The 13,836-nt window shown below is 35.3% G+C and overlaps 1 protein-coding gene across 5 annotated transcripts in view; it reads right to left on the minus strand.

The window, feature by feature from the left end:
- The window catches only part of LOC125678341 (spermatogenesis-associated serine-rich protein 2-like), a 41,166-nt gene that overhangs the window by 9,610 nt on the left and 17,720 nt on the right, over positions 1-13,836 (minus strand). For all 5 annotated transcript variants that reach the window (XM_048916737.2, XM_048916736.2, XM_056153735.1 and 2 more), the window contains 9 exons: positions 11,414-11,460; positions 10,424-10,583; positions 9,083-9,373; positions 7,466-7,555; positions 4,099-4,228; positions 2,013-2,071; positions 899-1,008; positions 727-807; positions 102-123 (listed from right to left, as the gene is read on the minus strand). In XM_048916737.2, the coding sequence (XP_048772694.2) occupies positions 102-123; positions 727-807; positions 899-1,008; positions 2,013-2,071; positions 4,099-4,228; positions 7,466-7,555; positions 9,083-9,373; positions 10,424-10,583; positions 11,414-11,460 (990 nt within the window). The remainder of the gene's footprint in view (positions 1-101; positions 124-726; positions 808-898; positions 1,009-2,012; positions 2,072-4,098; positions 4,229-7,465; positions 7,556-9,082; positions 9,374-10,423; positions 10,584-11,413; positions 11,461-13,836) is intronic.

Consider the following 13,836-nt stretch of genomic DNA (forward strand, 5'->3'; position numbering starts at 1 on the left):
TTGGCATAAAACTTTTCATATTTCTTGAATCGTGACTTCCTAATGAAGTTTTAATCCTGCAAGTAATCGAAAACAATAACAGCAAAATGTGAAATTCTTACCTTCTCCAAATTGACAAATTTCCTACAATGAGAAAAAACCCAGAAATAACCATTTAATGCACTAATACCAGTATTAGTAAAAGGGAAAATATTTCTACACATAAATTCCTTATTTAGGTATGTTCATAAGGCCACCTCTAAAAACAAAAAATTTGCTTGCGCTCTCCCAACCCAGCATTTAAAATATGGATTGGTAAAAAGATTTTTTTTCAAAATAAATTTTTTGTCAATGCTAACCTTTCAAAATTTATTGATGACAGCATTGTTTTGCTGGCACATGGGTTGTTGTTAACATAAGCCATACTGAATTTAATGTCAGTCACCAAGACGCTTCTCATTATGAGGTCTCATATCAGTTAAACTTTCTAATGATCAAGCAGTTGTAAAATCAACACTGGTGTTGACGGGACGAGAAGATTCTGGACTGTTAAAAAGAAATTACTGTTTCTGAGTCTCAAAGGCTAAAAGTTTTCAGTCTGCGGGCTGTTTTTGTCAGTCGGTTGGGAGAGTGCAAACAGACAATTTCTTAAAGGTGGCCTAAGTGATCTTGCTCTTTGAAAATGGAAAGCACATACTGATTTAAAGAAATATATATTTTAATGATAAGTTTTGTGTAATACTTTACCTCTTTAAGGTGATCTGAATCATACAAAAATCTGGTTGTCCTACTCAAATCCTCATCAATCTTTCTTTCACCTATGAAATGCTAAAAAATAAAATGGCCATTACCTTATGTATCCATTATGACCACAGTTGCATTAAATTTCTAGTAAATTTTTCATTAATTTCACACAAACCTTGATTTCGGAACGAAGTTCCGATAATTCTTGTTCATTCATATTGTCTGATCTGTCTACTTTTGTTTTCAGTTCAATTGCTCTTTTCTGTCTCATTGCAAATATATCATCTGAAAATCGATAGTTACCATGTTATTGAAAATACTAAGCATTTTCTATTCAGATTATAGTGCAATCTGCTTTAACGAGTAATCTGTAATGTACGAGAAAACAATCCAGAATGGAGTAATATAAATACTAAACTTACAGGTAAATTTTTTTGCCATGTATAAGTCATTTTCCATATGATGTATTTCAAAATTATTATTTATGACATATTTGTAGAACATACAATGTATGTGTATGTGCCAACTTCCCCTAAATTGAAATCCATGTTTAGAAATTATGATGACTTTGTGATCTGACAACAAACAGGGTTCATCTACTAGGGATAATTAATTTGCCTATGAAGTCTGAATGTTCTTGAGTTATCAGTCCGACAACATTAGTTGTATGCATGTTAGAAAACCAAGTGACCATTAACCTTTTCATCTCGAAATCAATAGCTGTCATCTACCTAGTCATGGCCAACCTGCCTATGAAGTTTGATTATCAGGTCAAAGGTTCTTTAGTTTTCAATGGACAACAAATGCTATACACATGCAAGAAAGCCAAGTAAAAATCAGTTTTGGGTTATCTTACTAGTCATGGTCAACCCCCCTGACTGGACTTAACAGCTGATTTCTACAGCTTATTCTCATGTGTAAATTCAGCTTGGCAGTAAACAAACACCGTACAGTTTTGTGAACTTTGATTACAGTAAGTTAGTCATTTTTCATGGATACATTTTTCTGTAAATAGTTGTGAATAGATTGTTAAATCTTTGAATTGTTTGTAATTGATTTTTGCTGGTCTCAGGTTCATTCTGACTCAGAAAAGCTCTGATGTAGCAAAAAACCTGTAAACCCTATCAAACCTAATATAACATATTCTGAAAAGCAAGCTGAATCATAATGTCACACCCCAGCATCAGTTAGATTAAATCATTGCTAACTATATGATGGGATTTAAAACTTCTGTTAAAGCACTTAACTTGGAAAATTTTATTTTCATCAAGACCACCAACATGACTTACTAGCTGATAGTTTCACTTGATCCATCTCTGAAGTTAAGTCCGCTTCTCTGCTGTTTAAACTACAAGAAATACAAATTCTAGAAAGATTCCACTAAAGAAAATCAATTATGTAAAGTAGCAGATTTCTATAACACTTTGGCATGAAATGTAGTTGAAATATAGTTTCAGCAACTGTCCCTTTATATCCCTTGGTAACACTATATATACAAGAACAAATGGTGTATTGTTTACCATTTTATCTACCCCAGATCATGTGGCACAGTTTATACACCCTATACATCCAAGAGTAAATGCATATACATAACATATTCAAAAGTCAGTCCAGGAGATACTTTAAACCAGCTTTCATTCGTGTGTGAGAAATTTTGTTGTTGCAAATATTTCTCATCACTACTCTGTCCATTAATGTCACTTGTATTTATTTAAGATTATCTCGGTTATGAAATTTAGTCGCAAAATTGGAACAAATAAAAAAAAACGTTCAATCAGTTATTCAATTAATTTACATGTACTTTGGTTTTGGGGGCATTAATTAGGAGTATTGTCATAATGTTAATTTATGGTTATGCAATATGAACAGCACTCTGCATATCAATTCAAATCATATTTTTCAGAAGTCTAACATGAGGCCCATGGGCTTAAATGCTCATCTGAGTAACTGCTTCTAACAAATCACAAATCATTTGATAATTTCGGAAAAAGATGGACTAAATTTCCCTCCTCCTTTCCCTCTTCTGTTGCATACCACTGAACAAGAAAATATATAGGTTAGGGGTGGGGATCTTATTCTTTTCCAAAATATTGGATAGTTTCCAACAGGGCAGGGCTAGAAATGGTTCCCCGGGGATTTTAATTATAAAACACCAAACTTTCCTCGTCACAAAAAACCCCCAATAAAATATATGCTTTTGGGATGACAACCTCAGTGTCAAGACATGGAACATATCAGTGGGTGTGGCTATAGGTGCCCTCACTCACTCCTCAGCATGACAGAATAGCCAGGCTTCACTATATCTACTGTGCCTCACTCACTCCCCAGCATGACAGATTAGACAGGCTTCACTATATCTACTGTGCCTCACTCACTCCCCAGCATGACAGATTAGACAGGCTTCACTATATCTACTGTGCCTCACTCACTCCTCAGCATGACAGATTAGACAGGCTTCACTATATCTACTGTGCCTCATTCACTCCTCAGCATGACAGATTAGACAGGCTTCACTATATCTACTGTGCCTCACTCACTCCCCAGCATGACAGAATAGCCAGGCTTCACTATATCTACTGTGCCTCATTCACTCCTCAGCATGACAGAATAGCCAGGCTTCACTATAACTACTGTGCCAAACTCACTCCTCAGCATGACATATTAGACAGGCTTCACTATATCTACTGTGCCTCACTCACTCCTCAGCATGACAGAATAGCCAGGCTTCACTTTATCTACTGTGTCTCACTCACTCCCCAGCATGACGGATTACAGTCTTCACTATAACTACTGTGCCTCACTCACTCCTCAGCATGACAGATTAGACAGTCTTCACTATATCTACTGTGCCTCACTCACTCCCTAGCATGACAGAATAGCCAGGCTTCACTTTATCTATTTTCAGTTTCAACAGGCTTCATTTAAGATGCATCTTCACAATGTCAAAGTTACAGAAATACACAAAATATTGACATGGTTCATAATATTATTAGCACACTAATTTTGACTATGGATAACTCCATTTACCTGATCAAGATAAAGGGTTCACGGCAGGTGCAACTGGTCGATAGGGGATGCTTACTCCTCCTAGGCACCTGATCCCACCTCTGGTATATCCAGAGGTCCGTGTTTGCCCAACTCTCTAATTTCTATTGCTTATAGGAGTTAACGAGATTGATCACTGTTTGTTATCTTTACCTTTCATTGTTAGTAAATTTGTCTTCATTTGGTGGTGGCGGGGGGGGGGGATGAATTATCAATTGTGTATAAAGGCATTCGCAAGTGTTGAACACAAAATAAGACCGACACATGTAATACGTTTGAAACATACAACTATAATGTCTACAAGTGACAATGCATCTAGTATAATCTCACCTTGTCCTCATTTCATCAAACACTGTCTTGATTCTTTTGTAGGTTTTATCAACTTCTTCATTTAGAATCATACGAAATCTTTCTAATGCAACAGTCTGCCTGTGTAAGTCCTTCACAGACTTTTCCAATCCTGAAAACAATCCACAAAGTTTCATAAAGAGTGTCAAACTGACACCAGAAGAAATCAAACTTGATCCAGGCACAAAAAATCTCTTTGCAAACCATTTGCTTCTATCACACATTTTTTAATTTCTGCATTGACAGAATCAATATCAACACAAACACTTCTGTCATGAGATTGTTGACAACACACTAGTCTGTAGTGACAGGGCATTAAGTTAACAAATATTGATACACCACTAAGTTGGGTTACCAGTATCTGGTAATAGCTTTGATACACCACTAAGTTGGGTTACCAGTATCTGGTAATAGCTTTGCCATGATGTCAACACCTGAAGTAACCTGCACCTTAGTCACATCATAGTAGCTCAAGTTCAGGATACATAATCACAAAATGGATTACCAGTACATAGTTCCACCGTCTCCTTGTTACATCGTCTGCTTTTGTCCTGATCTATTTTGGTGTTACATTTAGGGCAGCATTATCAAGAGTTTGAACATTTTATTTCATCAATTAAAAAAAAAAATGGTTGATCAACAAATAAATTATTGTCCTTTAATTGCCATCCTGAAGATATGTAAATCCCAGAAAGTGTTTTACTTTAGTTCTTTACTTTGTTAGATAGTGGGACGTTCTATGCTTGTGCATTTGTAAAACACAGAAGTATCTTATGTACAACAGCTTCATTTGTGTCATGGTAAGTTATACGATGGTTGACACACATGTAATGGCTGTTACTTTTTTTGGAACTCAGAAATATGACATCACACACAATCAATACACACAAAGGTCATATGGTACAAAATATTTCCAGCAGCTGGTTGTAGTTTTATGTACATTAACAATGATGTTTTCATGTTTCTCTGTTGTTTAGATGTGGCTATTCTCCTGAACAATTTCAGAGACATTTTTTGTTAAATTTAGATATAATTATAGTTAAGTTATTATTGCAATTACCTATACTCTCTGTTTTCATGACACTCACTGAATTAACATGCACTACAATTCACCTCACAGACCAATTATGTATAATCATGGCTTCTGATCCTGGCTGTGGGCATTGTTATCAAGGATATATGAAGGTAATTCAACCTTTTTGTACCTGAAAACAGGTGGCGGATGGCAATAAGAGAATTTGAAATTATTTATATCAGATTTTTTAAAGCCTGCATGGAAAACTGTTCTGCACATTACGATGACGATATGTGGGGGTGGCGATGTAACAAGTGGCAATATACTGAGGTGACAGTGTACATGTTTCAACATATTACACTAATAAGTCATAGGTAATAACATACAGGAGTCTGAAGTCACTCCAGGTAAGAACAGATATAGCTTCAATACAATTTTATCATCTGACAGCCATGTGAACTTGACAATACAACCTTGTTTAAAGATTAAGACAAATCTATAGGAAATGGGCAGCAACAAAATATTTAATTTGAAATCAATCCATGCAATGGTAGCAAATATATAGCACTGACACCATTTGTGACAGAGATGGACAATCATGCCAAAACCAGTTTGCCATCTTCAACACTTCAGAGGAACATAATTCAGTTTATAAACAACATTGATTATAAAGTCTCCCAAACGAAGTACTGGCTGTAAAAAAGTGGGCTTTTTCTGAGAACTACTGTCTTTCCCCACCTTACACAAATTTATGCCAATGAGAGATATTAAAATAAAGTGTACAACATGCAATGATATTTTAATATTTAAAAAAAAATCTAGATCACAAAGACCTTGATTTTGAAAATAAAAATCCCTTTGTTTCCCTTGAGCTTGATCCAAGTTTGTATGTCCCAATGTCCTCCATTTATTTCTGAAGATCCCATGTCTCTATCTTGTCACAAGAAATGTTCATGTGCAATATGAAAGCTCTAATATTTATCATTTAGAAGTTATGACCAATGTTAAGTTTTTAAAAAGTAGGCAGAGCTGCCAACATTATAAAATGGAAAATAGTAAGGCGGGGGTCAGGAGGCCTAGGCGGCCCCCTGCCGCTGGAGATCTTTTATGAATAAATATGTAACCTGAGCAATTTCAGGCACATTTCAATTCCAAATTTAATGAATTTAGACATACTAATTGTTATGCATTTTACAACCGCAAAAGATCAAATACATCTCTAATTGATTTTACTTTCTAAAACTTGTAATTTCTGGCAATTTTTTTTAATGTCATTTTCACCGCCGTGAGAAATGTTGAAGTTTGTCAAACAGATTGTACACTTATACAAACTCCCCCTTTCTGACTTTGAAACGAATAGATGATTACAGTGTATTTGCATATTGTTCTTTGAATTTCTAGCTCCATTAGGCTTTCTTCTTTGGGGGGAGTATTATTGTTATTTCCATCAACACATGCTTTACGTTTAGCAGCAGCTACCATATTGTTTATTTCAAAGCATTAAAATGATCGAGACTCTGTATAGATATAGACTATGCAAACAAACGTAGTAACGACTATAGCTTGTGTATTATAAAAGTAAAAACCAATGACGGACAGTTCTAAAAATTTCGAAATGTCAAATAAGCGAAAATCGGAAGATACACAGTGAAATCGTAAGGCGTATTTTTGGCCCTAAAATCGTAAGCCTTACGCCAAAATCGTGAGGGTTGGCAGCTCTGAGTAGGTCAAACTCCAAGGGTCAAAAATGTTGGTACCCATGGAAAGGTCTTGTCACAAGGAATATTCATGTGAAATATCAAAGCTCTATCACTTACTGTTCAAAAGTTATTAGCAAGGTTGAAGTTTCAGACACAGAATGGACAAAAACAACAATTGCCCCCCCCCCCCCCCCCCCCCCCCCCCCCCATCTTCGACGACATAGAAAACATTTCTGCATAACTAGATACATTGACCTATCATACCCTTGAGTATCTAATACTTTCATCGGTGGGTTATGGCGTACAGCTGCAGTCATTTTTAGATGCGAGAATGAAGAACAAGAAGTAGAAGAAGAACTCAATAAAAGTAACAAATCTCCAAATGACTTAATTGGAAACAGCAAAAACAATATGTTCCTGACACTATATATTCAGGGGCATAATAGGAACTGAGTAAAAACAATAAGCAATAACTCTCCAAACTTCATTTGGGAGACTTAATAAACATACTATGGACTAGAATTATGATGCTAATATTGTATTTCTCTTTTGTTTCCAATTGCAACACTGACACAGGACACTTATTCAATTTCACTGCTGAACTCATCTTTATAACAAGTCTATATAAGCTTACCTGCATGTGCTTTATAGTGTGTTGGTTTATGTTCAGATTGAGATGCATTACTTTTTTCACTGACAGTTCTCTGTCTATGGGAATGTGAACCTGGAATAAATATTAAATTCTTACACTTGGTTCTTGCATGTAATAAAAATTCTTTGTTCATTACATCTCGTTCTATCACTCCTGCCAGAAATAACTACATAGTTATAAACAAAATGCCCAAAACTGTGACAATGTTTACTGTCACTAGATTTGACCTTGACCTCTAAGTTATCTTGTGTAGTTTACAAGTTAAGACCAAGGTCAGGTTAAAACTGCAGACAAACAGACCAAAAACACACCTGCCCACCCTCTCTGATCTACAACATAACAAGAGGCCTATGGGAAACATCACTCACCTGAACAGCAGTTCCTAGCAATACACAAGCCTGAGCAAAACTATCATTATACAAGCAGCTTGGTTCAGAAAAAACTTTTCAAAGGTAATGACTAAAAATTCATTAATTATTAAACTTGACTACAAATTTATTAATTATCATATGGTCTTGTAGACTGGTATGGCTTTTTATATCGACAAATTTCATCTAAGGATGCATTGTGCCAAGTTTGGTTCCCTATACATTCACATGTAAAACTTTGATTGCCTATTGTGCTCCCACCCTAACTCCAGAGGTCATGATTTTTACAAACTTGAATCTCCGCTATATCAGGAAGCTTTCATGAAATTTCAGCTTTTCTGGCTCAGTGGTTCTTGAGAAGATTTTTAAATGACCTCACCCTATTCTTACATTTTTGTGATTATCTCCCCTTTAAAGGGGGCATAGCTCTGCATTTGAACAAACTAGAATCCCCTTCACCCCAAGGATAATTTGTCCAAGTTTGATTGAAATTGGTCCAGTGGTTCCGGAGAAGTAGATTTTCCTAAATATCTGCATGTAAAACTTTGATCCCCTATTGTGGCCCCAACCTACCTCCGGGGGCCATGATCTGAACAAATATGAATCTACTCTATATAAAGAAGCTTTCAGATAAATCTTCACTCTTGAGACCAAGTGGTTCTAGAGAAGATTTTAAAAGATTTTCTTTTTGATATTCTCATATATAACTTTGATCCCCCATTGTGGCCCCAACATACCCCCAAAGGGTCATGATTCTAACTAACTTGAATCTCCACTATGTCAGGAAGCTTTCATGTAAATTTTATTTTTCTGGCCCAGTGGTTCTTGTTTTACAATTATCTCCCCTTTGAATGGGACATGACCCTTCATTTGAACAAACTGGAATCTCCTTCACCCAAGGATGCTTTCTGCCAAGTTTGATTGAAATTGGCCCAGTGGTTCTGGAGAAGATGATAAAAATGTGAAAAGTTTACGATGCCATCAACGACAGACAACAGACAAATTTCGATTAAAAAAGCTCACTTGAGTCTTTGGCTCAGGTGAGCTAAAAAGTAAATATAAATCTTGCAGATATGGCAATGACAAATACACTGCCAAGTGACCACTAAATTGTGAAAGCAAGCACCAACATCTATTTGAAATTGATGGATTGTGATTTTGCAACAACATTCATACACAACTTTATCAATTGCTGATTTAAAGGCAACAGAATACTCTTTCCATTCCTCACCAGATTGCGTTCGTTGTCTGCTATGAGGATGGCTGTGTGGCAGTCGCTGTGGCTGGGGGGTGGATGTGGGTTTATGAGATTGTGACGATGATGCTGGGGGCGAGTTTCGAGATGAGGGTTGCTGCCTTTGAGGCTGGGGTGATTGCCGTTTTGATGGGGATGAGTTCGCAGGTTCTGCATTGTTGTTAGAGTTTGGTGACATCCCGCTAGCTGCCTGCACACCTGGTACTGAAGCCTGCTCAACCCCAGTGGGTTCAGTGTCTCTGTTACATAATTTTGAGGACTCTGTTTCTATAAATAGGAATCATGGATTTACTAATCCTTGTTTAAACAGAATGATTGAATGGTTCAGTACATGATCTTATTTACAGATATTACATAAGTTCTATCTAAGATGTGTATAAAACTGCATTTGAGAAAGACACTTGGAGGACAATTTAAGTATATACTGGCATATAAGTTGGGTTTTTTTTTGGGGGGGGGGGGGAGTAAAATTTGACTCTGAAGTCTATGTCCAACTTATAAGAACAAATCACTGTCAGAAATTTTTTCTTGCTGCATAAGTTGCAACATTTGAATGTATTAAAGCATGTCTGTTTAATCAGTTTAAATAACAATACCAAGCACTTTTCACTGTGGTGTTATTAATGAAAATATATTTATTTTGCTGTGAAACAGTAATAACAGTCATTTACTCAATGATAAATAAAAAAATCAGAGCACTACTTGAATGCAACCAGGAAGGGTTTCACTATCAATGTATAACACAAAACATCTCTTTGCAATTTAGAAAGATGTCCAAGAAGTGAACAATGGACTCGTTTTTGTTGTGTTTTGTTTTAGTTGAAAGAGACGGTGATGTGGAGGTTCTGATGCTGATTAATGACTAAAACTGTCAATTTGTCCAGGACAGAGTACATGAATATCTTTAATGATTCAAATAAACTGAAAACATAGGTCCATGTAAAGTCTTTATTTATCTAAATATAATGGGACAAATAAAACCATTATACGGACAAATGGTCATTATATCTTACTTGTCCAATGGGATGAGTGGTTGTGAAATTTAAGGAAATCTAAACTAAATGTTTCATATCTCATTGTAAATTATAGATTCTACTATGAAAATCTCAATATAGTTCTACAAACACCTTGTCCAATTATAATCTACTACAAATGTGATTAAGAACATCACTGAAACAAAAACACCCAAGGCAAGTTGAATTTCCTAAATTTTCAGACATAGTTTCCTATTATAAAAATGAACATTCCAGACATTAGTTAAAACCTTATCCCAATGCATGTTTTGTTAGTACAATGCACGGCTGATTAGTATCTTACCATTAACTATGACACCGTTAGGTATATTGTCCTTGATGGCGATACCATTAGTTAAGTGTGAGGAGATGGATGTCTCTTTCTTGGGGGATTGTGACTCCCCATCTTCACTCGCGGTTACAGATGAAGCCTTCTTTTTGTTCTTCTTCTTCTTGTTTGGGGTCTGGGGAGAAGAAAATTGAAATACAGTTGAACTATGGTATATCGAACATTGGTATATTTTCTTTATGTATTTTGACCTCAATATTTCAAACCCTCAAATATCTAAGTTTTTTTCTCAGCACCATCAAGATCAAGAAAACAATAATGAGGTTTGACTGTAGATGCTTAAAAACAAACACAGTACATAAATTACTACTATTCATGTGTTTACCCCATGTCACTATAAAGTGTATGTTCACTGTGAAATAGTTTATGAACAGACTTAATCAATTCTACAAACATATATCTGTGGTACAATTTCCACTTGTATCAAGGCTAATTCCTCATATCTAAAATTCTATGCCATAGTAAGACAAAACTTGAATCTCCCAAAACTTCCCTATATATTTTCATAAATCACTAGTAGGTATTTTTGTGTGCCAAGTTTTAAACCCCATGATATCGATCTTTTCTCTCTAGATATTTTATGAATCCAATAACCCTAAGTAAGCTTATGCTCTGATCAAACAATACGACACAACAAATAAACATGATGGCTTTATATCAGTATATTATGCAAATTGATATTGAAGAAACAGCAAGAAAAATTTCTCTTCTTCTCCCACTTGTTTCCAATGGGAGTTTTTACCTTCATTATTTATATGCCAAGGTATATTGGTAACCAGATACATTAGCTTGGTTTTCAAAATCAATAAAATCTATCCAAGAAAGAATTCAATCATAACAGCATGACTACAATAATGAATGTCCCATTCATCTTTGATTTATCATATATTCCATTGTAGTACACTGATATGCAGCTAGATGTATTTGTGAGAACATTGATCATACCTTATTTCCAGACCAGTGCCACTCTGTTAAGGCTTTCTTTGCTCCATCTGTAAAGCACATAAAACTATACCCTATTGCACCAACATCTCAACATTGGAGAGTATCTCTTGAGAACCTTACAGAGATAGTTAGCGGATTGGAAAACTGGGCAATGAAATATTAAAGAATTTGCTATTTATTTCAAAATCCTTATTCTTTCAGCAGTGTGTTACTTCAACTTCCATTGAAAACACACTACAGATATAGATGCATACACAGAAATTAATTTCAAACTCAATAGAAAAACCTGGATAGCTGTCTCAAATTATATAACCAATATCAATACAAGGAAACTCATCCAAGGTTCTAGAAAAGATACTCAATAACATTTTTAAAATGGCATGATGAGGAAAAACTAGATGTATTGTAATTGAGAACAAAATAATTTGTTTTAAACCAAAACAATGAGCAAAATGGGCATTTCTGAATACTCATACAGGTAATTCCCAGTAACTCAATCTTTGATCATATGCAAAACCTAACAACATGTGCTTGTGAAACACTGGTGCCCATGGATTACAATTAATTAAGTGGAACTGTAAGACATTGCAGGTTTTTTTTTTTTTTCCAAACTAGGTCAATGGTAAATATCAAGGTCACAAGGACAACAATTATGGTATTGTTAGAAAGGTCTTCTTACAAAAAATGCACATGCTTAATTTAAAAACAGTACCTTTAACAATTTGAAAGATATGACTTATATTCGAATTTTTTAAAAGTAGGTCAAAGGTCAATATTAAAGGTCACCAAGTCAAAGATTTTTGTGTCAATGAAAAGGTCTAGTCACAAGAAATACATACATCAAAATATGAAAATTGCACTCAGTACATACATGTTTCAGTAAAATCATGTCAAATATCAGTAATATACAACCAATAGTTACCTTTACAGCTGACCTGCCATTAATTCCACTTTGATTAGTGTGGAAGGAGAACTAAAACCTACGTGTTTAGATTTTGCTGTGTACAGCTTCTATTTTACCAGAACTTGTCATTGCGTAAACGCTTAGCTCCTAAATATGGAGATATGACCTTTTACGGAAAATGTTACTATGATGTTTACTCTGACCTTATTTTACGGGAAATTTAACTTATAGTTTCAATTAAACACTGTAAATTAAGAAATATACGTTCAGTCAACATTGTAACATCGATTAATTTAATATGAATTAAGGTTTAATATTATTCTTTTAATGAAAATTGCTTTCATTAGGCCTAAAATGAAGAAAATTAACCAAATTGCACCGACACACGCATCTTTTCCTTCTAGCACTGCAAAGACTATTTCTGACTGTTCTTCTTTCAATTCTACAGTGTAATTGTGCGCTTACTGCACATTGTACTCTTATTGCCTTCAAGATCTTCGCGAAAGGTGCGTTTCACTGTTTTCCATATATGGTAGAGGGCAGTTCTTCATAGAGCATTCGTTTTCGAAAACAGCAAGGTGTTCCAATGAGTTTCTGATAAAATGGCAGTCAATTTGAATCAAGAAAATCAGTATATGCACCCAGGGGTGCATGAGCCGAGTTGCATGGGATACATTGTAAAGCCAGGAATGACGTGGTATATTTATAATTGTGAAGAACTAATTTCAGTTTTAAACTTTTCGAGTTATTGTCCAGAAACCATATTTGTCTGAAGTTTTCAATCTATATACGGTCACTGTGACCTTGACCTTTGTTCTCCAAAATCAATAGGGGCCTTGCTTTGCTGGTATCCAACAATATATCTAAGTTTCATTTGATTCAAATTAAAAAATTTCGAGTTATCCTCCGGAAACCAAAATCCTTTTGGAATTTTAAATCTATTTTCAGTCACTGTGACCTTGACCTTTGACCTATTTTCTCCAAAGTCAATAGGGGTCTTCCTTACCTGGTACATAACAATATCTTCAAGTATCATTTGATTCGGATTTAAGCTTTCTGAGTTATCATCCGGAAACTAAATATTTCTGAAATTTCATTTTATATTCGGTCACTGTGACCTTGACCTTTGACCTTTTTTCTCCAAAATCAATAGGGGTCTTCCTTACCTGGTACCCAACAATATATCAAAGTTTCATTTGATTTGGATTTAAACTTTCGGAGTTGTCATCCGGAAACCAAATTTTCCTGAAATTTTCATTCTATTTTCGGTCACTGTGACCTTGACCTTTGATCATTTTTCTCCAAAATCAATAGGGGTCTTCCTTACCTGGTACCCAACAATATATCAAAGTTTCATTTGATTAGATTGTAAACTTTTCGAGTTATCATCCGGAAACCAATTGTTGACGCCCAACCGCCCGCCCGCCCGCATCACCAAACCAATAGCCGAGTTCAACTTCGTTGCAACTCGGCTAAAAAGTGACATTTCAAAGTGTTCAGTTTACAATATCATATTACG

Source organism: Ostrea edulis, chromosome 2 (genome assembly GCF_947568905.1).
Source record: "Ostrea edulis chromosome 2, xbOstEdul1.1, whole genome shotgun sequence".
Taxonomy (NCBI): Eukaryota; Metazoa; Mollusca; class Bivalvia; order Ostreida; family Ostreidae; genus Ostrea; species Ostrea edulis.